At 33.0% G+C, this 10320-nt stretch overlaps 1 protein-coding gene across 1 annotated transcript in view; it reads left to right on the forward strand.

The window, feature by feature from the left end:
• Positions 1 to 2212: 2212 nt before the first annotated feature.
• The window catches only part of LOC121385674 (homeotic protein proboscipedia-like), a 21918-nt gene continuing 13810 nt past the window's right edge, over positions 2213 to 10320 (forward strand). Inside the window, exon 1 of the mRNA XM_041516442.1 lies at positions 2213 to 2619. Coding sequence (XP_041372376.1) covers positions 2307 to 2619 — 313 coding nt within the window. The 5' untranslated portion in view covers positions 2213 to 2306. The remainder of the gene's footprint in view (positions 2620 to 10320) is intronic.

Consider the following 10320-nt stretch of genomic DNA (forward strand, 5'->3'; position numbering starts at 1 on the left):
TCAAAACAAACTTTAACTGTATCGGATGAACAGCCTTGGCGCTTAAAACACTAACACTGAAAGATTAGCTGGGTTGAAAACGAAAACAGCAAACACCGAAATGAAACAAATCTGTTTTGTTTGTAAACAAGATACCTCCAATTTAAATGCTGCGGTCATAATTATTTTATTGGACCTGGCGGGTTGCAAGGATCACCTGTGCTTCTTTTATACGATTCGCTCGTCTCCCTGCTGTTTTATTCAGCCCTTCGACAAAGCGAATAAAGGATTTTACTGTTGGAAGCTATCGCCTGTACACATTGAGAGTCAAGACCCGCCAGGGGGCGCATCTAAAACCTCCAACCGCCGGATGGAAAACAAATTGTTGAATTCTTCTGCCTGCTTGATCGGGTATTTTGATGCAATAGGCTCATCCACCAGTGTTTGGCGAACAACGGGCAGTCGGGCATAAAAGGCGGTTTGACTCTTTTGAAGTTGATCTTTTTACGCCGTCGCACCTTTAGTGAAGGGAAGAGTGGAAAAAAGAAAGAAAAGAAAGAAAACGAAAATCCCCTTCGTCCAGATATGAATGGCGTCTTTTGTCGGGGCAATTCGACAGTGAGACTGGGGTTTTCTACTCGGGTAAGCGAGACTCTTTTCACGGAACCATCCAACAAAGGGAACAATTTCTAGAAACACCGTCCCACACGTCCCGCCCACTGCAGGTCTGTATGCCTAGAGTGAACATTCTTGGATAAAGTGAAATGGACGCATGACGAAAACAGCATTGAACGTGCCGAAACAAGACGCACTACGCATTTTCTATAGAAATCAACAAACCCGGGCCTGTATTCTGCTAAATGGGAAAAACAGACAGAGAAAAAAGATCCCAGATATAGTACTTACATCTGATAGCTCACACCGTAGCACACCAAATATTTCTGGTATTCTTTATTTATATTTTTTTCTTTCCAGAATGATTTTGTTTGAGTTTGCGCGCATTGGAAAAATGGGCTTCTATTTTTTTTTCGTTGCCTAGCTGAAGATAGGGGGAAATCTTGACAGTTTTTCTGATAAACCATTCCAGTGGTAATGTCAGTAACTTATGTGGATGTGTGTGTGTGTGTGTGTGTGTGTGTGTGCGTGTGTGTGTGTGTGTGTGTGTGTGTGTGTGTGTGTTTATTGTTGTTGTTTGTTTTTGTTGGAGGGGTTGGTTTTGGGGTTGTTTTTTGTTTGGTTTGTTGTTTTTTGTTTGGTTTGTTGTTGTTGGGTTGTTTTGTTGTTGTTGTTTTTTTGTTTTTGTTTTTTTTGGGGGGGGGTCTTTTTCGTCTTTTTGAAGATTCCTTCTCAACCCACTACCGCTACAAACAAACAAACAAACAAACGTACGTACGAACGGTCGAACAAATAAACAAACAAAATAAATAAATAAATAAATAAATAAATAAAATAACACAAAACACATTCATAAAAGTTCATAAAAGCAAACCCAAAACGTCAACGAAAAACAACAACAACAATAATAACAACAACTACTACTACTACTACTCCTGCTACCACCACCAATACCACTACTACTACTTAGTAACTACTACTACTACTATTATTACTACAACAACAACACCATAAACAAACAAAAACATTTCCAGTATAATCAAATCAAACCACAACATATTTCCTTTTTTAATTATTTAGTTTCTCTCACACACACTATTGATTATATCGTCTTTCGGGTTAAACCTGTACCTAATCGGGGTGTTGCTCCTAAGTTAAACTGTCAGAAAAAAATCTCCACTTTAAAAATGATTTCAGCTTTGCCGGTGAATAGCGTGTAAAAGAAAAGAGGAAAAACGAAAACATTTAAGTGACTGAATATCATATTGTACGTAATCAAGCGTATAGCCAGCGAGTTAATTAATGTTCTTCCCGTTGTTATTTTATTTTCTCTTTAATATCATATTCGCTTATAACATTAACACTGAGATAATCTGGCACGTCAATCAAACTGTAGTTCTGCATGTAAATTTGTCTATCGCTGGCGATCTACGCTTTTGGACGAATGGCTGTCAGATCAAAGACCTATCACATTTCACCGAGCTGTCAAGTTTTGCAAGAGATGAGTTGTGATTGGCTAGGTCACGCACGTGACATCCGTTAGTCGAGCGGATCACCGCAGGGCCGTTCACAAGTTTTATTGCATGGCCAAAACCTATCGATGGCTAGCGAGGAGAGTTTTAGGCGCGGACGAGCTAAAAACTGTAATATAAAGTTGTAAAAAAAAAAATAACAAAAATTAATACATTATATTTTGATCTTCGAAAAAATTAATGGATATGGAGAGTGTGGAAAGAGAACCGGGATATATGTACGGACCACCGCCTGGGATGGGATTTATGAATCCGGCCCAGCACTTGAACGAAAACTACCATCCATCAATCATGTCGAACGCGGACATGCGTCCGTACTGTAGTCCGTTTTCCGAACTCGGACAGATCCAGGAAAACTCGGAGGGGCTACCCGGCTCTCCGGGGGTGGTTGTGGGAGAGGTGGGTACGTGCCTGCAGAACAAAGTTCCGGAGTTCGCGTGGCTGAAGGAGAAGAAATCGCAGAGGAAGGGTGGCTCGACGGCTATGGCTGAAGGTAAGGGGTTTTTCCGGCTGTAAAGAATTTTGAGTTATGATCGTTCAAACGGCGTCTGACAGGCGACTTGACAGGAGCGAGGAATCCGAAGCTAATGTAGATGATTGAAAATTGAATTTATTCTATTTGTTTTAACACTTTCCCTTATTGATGAATTGCTTCGTCCTCCGTAACCTGACGAAAATATGTTTTCCAATTTAACACATTTTAGAAAGAACAAATATATATATATATACATGTAGATATGTATGATGTCTGTATGATGTGTGGGTGGGTGTGTATGTATGTATGTGGGTATATCTGTGTTTTAATCCAACACTGAAATTATTGTTTTGTTGTTACGTAATATTGTAAACAACGATTTCACTGCTAAATAATAATAATAATAATAATAATAATAATAATAATAATAATAATAATAATAATAATTAATTAATTAATTAATATATTGAACTTGGATATTATGTAAAAAAAAATAATAATCAACAAAAGCTTAAACTATATTCATTACTACGTATTCTGTTAAATTTATATATTTAAAAAAAATTAGGACAATGTTTTGAATGTTATAAAATAAAAAATTTCTTCCAATATTATTATTGCAAAGTTTGAGGAGTTTTTCTCTCATAAATTTCAAATATAATATAATCAAATTTGAGTTATTATTTAAATGTTAATTTATTTTTCGTATATTTCTTTAAATGAAGATGTAGAACAAACTGCTAATTATGTCTTCTTAAAATTCTGCAAATATATAATAAAAAAAAAAGCTTTTACAATAATCAAAATGGCTAAAATAAAGCATGCTTTAGGAATCAAATCGTAATATATTTTATTTTAATATTTTACAAGGCCTAAAACAAACTTTGGGAACAGTGTTAAATGGTGTGTTTTTTTAGGTAAGTTCGGCTTGGGTTTTTCTTAATTATTTTATTTTATTTTATTTTTATTATTATTTAATATTACATTAATCGTTACGCGTCTAGATAAAATGCTATATATGTATTCTTTTTACGTAAAAACGTTTTCTCGAGGTGTGATCGGGTTCCCGAAAAAAGAAAACTTTTTTTTTTAGGGGGTGTAAAAATTACTGTTCTTTTGTGTTGGGCTATCGATAAACATTCATTCATTCATTCTTCATTCATTCATTCATTCATTCATTCATTCATTCTTCATTCATTCATTCTTCATTCATTCATTCATTTGTATGTGTAAATGTCATATATCAGCCTATAAATTTTAATTGTTTTCTTCAAGAAATGTGTGTTATATATAATATAATAAATATTTCATCAATAGTCATGCTTCTACATATCAGCAACAATTAATTTCTTAATTTTGAATATTTTTTATATTATTATTAATTCCTGAAAGTTTTAAGTGTCACATATAAAAAAGCATAGTAACCAAGCAGTATTAATTACTTTGATTTTAAATATGTATATGACCTAAGATATTTATTAAAATAAACGAAATGTTTGAGCAATATTATATTTATGAATACTTTAATACGAACAGAGGACAATCGATGTAAATCTGATCAATGGTTCACTTGTAGTAACACACGTGTAGTGTTCATATTGTTTATGAAACAAAACTATCACACAATACTTGTTTATACATGTTTATTTATGACATATTTGTCTTGGGTTTCAAGTTTCAAAAATTAAAATTAATGACATGAAACGAAGAAATGTCGGAGTAGTTAAAATATGGAATATGGATTATTTTTTAATTATTATTATTATTATTATTATTTGTAAAATATTTAGGTTTTGTTCAGTTGCATTGTACTCCATATTTTATTGTTTGGTATATTATACTCATGCGTATTACATGCATTTACTACTCCTAATGTTAGTAATAACAACAACAACAAACTTAATACTCAATAGAACTCATTTAATATCAATATGACTTGATTATACCAAACTGTTAAAATTAAATAACCTTACCTTCGATATTAATTTATTTAGACAATGATATTTTAACTGAAAGCGAAATATTATAATTTGTGTTTACCTAAGATTAAAATAGTACAAACAAGAATAACCTGTTAAGAATTCAACACATAAACCAGTACAGTCGATTTTGCAAGAAGGCCTACATTTGACAAGGTCTAAATATGGTCTGATAATTCGGACACTGGCATGATCGACAAAGGTTCCTGGGGAATTTATAGCCCAAAACACACAGAATTAATACATTAATATTTTTTCAGAAAATAGTAAATTGTTATTCTGATGAAGTGTTCTGAATAACCAAAACGTGTTGATGCATAGGTGTCGGGAAGTGACAGTGATTGGGGGGGGGGGGGGGGGGGGGGGGGGGGGGGGGGGGGGGTGCAATTATATTAATTATATTTATGTGTTTTTTATTATTATTTAATTTGTATTTATTTATTTATTTTAATGGGGGCAATACATGAGTGAAAGAAAAATCAAAACACTGAGTTGAGTTTCTATAAACATGAGACCAAACTGGAATATATCCTGCATTGAAAACAAATAATCTAAGCGAACAACTGTAACTTTAAACCTAAAGTGCACTGCAGTACTAGTACAACGTTGTACGAGAAACATGGATCTCCCCATAAAAACAATTGTTTACATGAACATGGATTTCGCCATATAAAAATATATTTTTGTTTACTTGAACGTGGATTTCCACATGTAAAAAAAATTATTTGTTACTCTTGAACACCGTTCTTCCCATGTAAAAATATGTTTGTTTACATGAACATAGATCTTCACATGTAAAAATATGTTTGTTTACATGAACATAGATCTTCCCATGTAAAAATAGATATTTGTTTACATGAACATAGATCTTCCCAAGTAAAAAAAAAAATATATACATATATATATATATATATATATATATATATATATATATATATATATGTATATGTATATGTATATGTATATGTATATGTATATTTGTTTACATGAATATGGATTTTCCTATATAAATATATATGTTTACATGAATATGGATTTTCCTATATAAATATATATATTTGTTTACATGAACATGAATTTTACCCATGTAAAAAAATATATATGTACGAAATTATTATAAAACTTTAAAAATTGGTTCCAGTGACAACACTTTAACACAGAACTTTCATAAAAATATTTGGCGTTTCGTCATTATAGAACCAATATCCTCGGGGAAATAAACAACAACAACAAATAAACTGCTGCGTGTAAGGAATTTATTGAGAGGTAAAATCCACACTGGAAAACTACAAACATTAGGACGACAAGAAACACATTTGGTATACAAACATCATAAGCATACGAGAAAGGGTGGCGAGAGGGGGGGGGGGGGGGGGCAGCTGCCCACTCACCCACACCAACCCAGTGGTGGAGCAAATCATCAAATTCGGGCAAAAATTACCGAGATATTCGGGTAAAATGACTTGGCTTGAAACCATTTTCACCAGGTATTTTCATCATTCTACCCACAATATTAGTTGTAATCCATGTAAACATGCGGAGGGGAGCGGATAATTTTATCATGCTCATATACCACGAAGGTTTCAGTCCCGGGTCCCGGGTCCCGCCTCTGGATAGTTTGGGGCCTGGTCCGGCACAGACGTAAAAATGCATAGTGATTCTTTTTCAACAGTTTTTAGCTGTTTGGCAGTATTGCTCATATGAATAAATGTTGCTATCCAGATTCGGACATGTTCATTGAAATCGTAAAAAAATCGGCCTGCCCCCCCCCCCCCCCCCAAAAAACCTCCAACCCCACATTAATAATAATAATAAAAAAATAAAAAATAAAAATGGCAGCCCGTACGCCTTTGACAATCACTGATATTCTAAACATAAGAATGTATTTAAAATGTAACTGTACTCGTTATAAAGGCAGTATCAGCCGGAAGTATGTTACCGTATAGCTGAACAGGAAGATTTTCGTTGTCCCAGTCCCTGTTTTTATATCGCCTAATATTGACTGTTAAGTAAAGATGAATTGGAGGTGGAACTTAATAGAAAATTTGTTATTATATTTTTATGAAGGTCTTTTTTTTTCACTTTCAACATTCAGTTCTTAGTTCAGTCAATATTAATTTACAGTATATTGTAGAAATTATATTCTAGAGGTCATTATAAACTTAAGTGTAGTTGGCTTCTTTTTATCTTTTTTGTTTAGTAGGTGTAACATACCGTACGTGTATTTCACTGAGTCTATATTTTGCACAATAAATCTTTAAAGATGAAAATAAATCTTCTTGGTATATATTTAGTGAGACATTGGTTAATAATGTAAAATTAATACTACTGAAAACAGCCATTCATGTTATAAACATCTATAAGTAAATATACCTAACAGCTACAAATATATTAATTAAAATATATGTCTGCTATTTTGTTTAAATTAAGTATGATATGCGACACACATGTGCTATTAATTTCACAAATTACAATTATTATTTTTAAAATATTCGTCTAAGTTGATTTTATATCACTTGATATTCTACAGTGCTCAGCGATTCTATATTTAGTAAACATAACTAATTAAAATATGCAAACAACTGAATAAACAAAAGTAAATAAAATCAAGCATATAAAGACACAAAATAAGCGAATCATATCAATAGAAATAATAATAATAATTAAATAAAAATCTTAAATAAATAAATTAATAAGAAAATTAGTAAGCACATACGTAAATAAGTACGTAAGTAAGTATTAGTAAGTAAGTAAGTAAGTAAGTAAGTAAGTAAGTAAGTAAGTAAGTAAGTAAGTAAGTAAGTAAATAAATAAATAAATACATTTCTGTGTACTGTTACTATTAACCAACAGCAATGTATATATTTCGCACGCACTGATTTGCTTTAAATAAAGTATATTGTATGTATACAAAAACATACAAATGGTATGTCGGCAAAGCTACATTATTATAAACAACAAAAAAACCCTAAACGCGTAAAGACGATTTGGCTTGACGTCCCAGAAAAATAATAACAAATCTCGTTCTCTAACCGGGCGCGTTGTGTTTTGGTGTAACAGATCAATATGAGGAAGATTTTCGCTCTAATTGAAAGGTTGTCGTTTTCACGCAGTGCGTAATACCCCGGCAGCCCCTGAAATCGATCTCGAGCTGATCTGTTTCATGGCAATCGAACAACAACACATGTCAAATATCACTACCGCCTTTTCTCGTCCAAACGTGTCGTGGGCATAAGAATTTTAAACGTTTTGTGAAATACAGAACCCATTTGAATTATGTGAACAGTTTTACGGTTTAAATTATAGATTAAAGCTGTATTATGTTATTATACGGAACCCATTTCAATAATTATGAACACTGTTACGGTTTAACTTCTAAATTAAAACTGCATTATATACATGTATCATATACGGAATCCATTTTAGTTATGTGAACAGTATTACGGTTTAAATTATAAATTAAAACTGTATTGTATTACTATACGGAACCCATTTCACTTATGTGAACAATGTTACGGTTTGTTATTATTGTTCACTTGTAATTTAAAGTAATATTGAAATAGTGTCATATTTTTAAAAATTAAAGCTATATTAAAACTATTTCTTAATTGTGAACCTATTTTTAAAGTTAAAATTAAATTTAGTTTTGTTTAACGACACTACTAGAGCACATTGATTTATTAACCATCGATAAGATATCAAACTTTTGGTAACATATTTCCATTAGTAACAAAATATATTTTTATGCACCATTCCACAGACAGCATAGCACATACCACAGCCTTCGATATGCCAGTCGTGTTGCACTGGCTGGAACGAGCAATAGCTCAATGGCTATACGGAACCCACTTCAATTATTTGAATAGTGTTAAAGTTTAAATTATAAGTTAAAACTGTATTGTATTATTGAACACTCGTAATTTAAAGCCATATTAAAATAGTGTCGTATTTTGAAGTTTAAAACTGTTAAAAATATTGTTTTAATTCTAAAAAGTAACTATACCAATCATTGTTGTGTTGCAACTCATTTGAAGTCGTATTAAGATATCTCAACATTTAGAACTCTCACGATATATCGTAGTATTTTCATTATGACTCATTTAAACAATTCTTTTTGTCATTTTGACATATAGTCTTAGAAAGGTAAACCCGCTATATTTTTCCATTAGCAGCAAAGGATATTTATATAAACCATCCCACAAACAGGATAGTACATACCACGGTCTTTCATACACCAGTCGTGGTGCACTGGCTGGAACGAGAAATAGCCCAATGGGCCCACCGATAGAGATCGATCCCAAATCGATCGCGCATTAAACGAGCGCTTTACCACTAAGTAGCTGCTTTCCTCTCCAATACTATGTTGCAATTACCAAATGTTTGACATCCAATAGCCGATGATTAAAAATCCAAGGTGTCGTTAAACAAGACAAACTTTAAACAAATAAAATTACCGGTTAATACTTTAAAAAGAGCGCATATGCCTATTTAATTTACACAGATTTAAATAGTTAATTTATTAATCGGATTATCTATTAATCATGATAGTTTATTCTTTTCCTGTTTTCTCTTTTTGTAAGATTTTGTTATTATTATTATTATTATTTTAATTTATTTTATAATTTGATATCGGAAGGTTCGGAACCATTCGGAATATTTCGTCCGATTACGATTTGTTATTCGTAATTAATCGAGATTTCCGACAACATTATGCGCACCTTCTAATCTGATCTTTGTAACAAACGGAACAGATGGCGTGTCTAAAATCCGATTAGTGACTGCCTTTAAATAGTGATCCTGTATAACCAATTATCTCTTTAAGGGTGGTTCAAGAAAGCATCAGGTGTGTGTGAGGGGGGGGGGGGGGGAGCGATTTGTTAAAAGGAACTATCCTGAGTTTGCTGCCATTGCATCATGTTTATAAAATACAGATCCTTTTGATGACAAAAATTGCATTATTAAATATATTCACCTGTTGAAAATTATCATTTTTACCTTAAAATGATTTCGTGTATACGAAACAATACACGGGGCAGGCTGTAGCCCAGTGGTAGGTAAAGCGCTCGCTTGATGCGCGGACCGTCTAGGGCCAATACTCGTCGGTGAGCCCATTGGGCTATTTCTCGTTCCAGCCAGTGCACCACGACTGGTATATCAAAGGCCGTGGTATGTGGGATGGTGCATATAAAATACCCATTGCTGCATTAGCAACATTGTAGTGGGCTTTCTCAGATGACTACATGTCAGAATTACCAAACGTTTGACATCCATTAGCCGATAATTAGTACACCAATGTGTTCTAGTGGTATCGATAACCCCCTCCAAAAAAAAAAAAAAAAAAAAAAAAAAATAATAATAATAATAATAATAATAAAAATAAATAAATAAATAAATAATAATAAAATAAAATAAAATTTAAAAAAATACTTATAAAAATATCAGCAAAGATAATGGATAAGCAGACACTTATATTCTAAACATGAAAATGTATTTACTGTGTCATTATAGTCGTCAAAAAGCTCTGTTAGTCGGAAACAGCTTACAATGACTGCAAACTCTTAAATACCCACCCACTCACCCACCACCCACTCACCCACTCACCCACCAACCACCCGCCATCCACCCACCACTCACCCCCACCCACCCTACCCATAAAATGCAATAATTTACGCCAACCTACAATTCATATTTCCATGAAACAGCCACTATGCCTGCAAGACAAAACTGCAGGTTTGAACAA

This window comes from Gigantopelta aegis, chromosome 11 (genome assembly GCF_016097555.1).
Source record: "Gigantopelta aegis isolate Gae_Host chromosome 11, Gae_host_genome, whole genome shotgun sequence".
Lineage (NCBI taxonomy): Eukaryota > Metazoa > Mollusca > Gastropoda > Neomphalida > Peltospiridae > Gigantopelta > Gigantopelta aegis.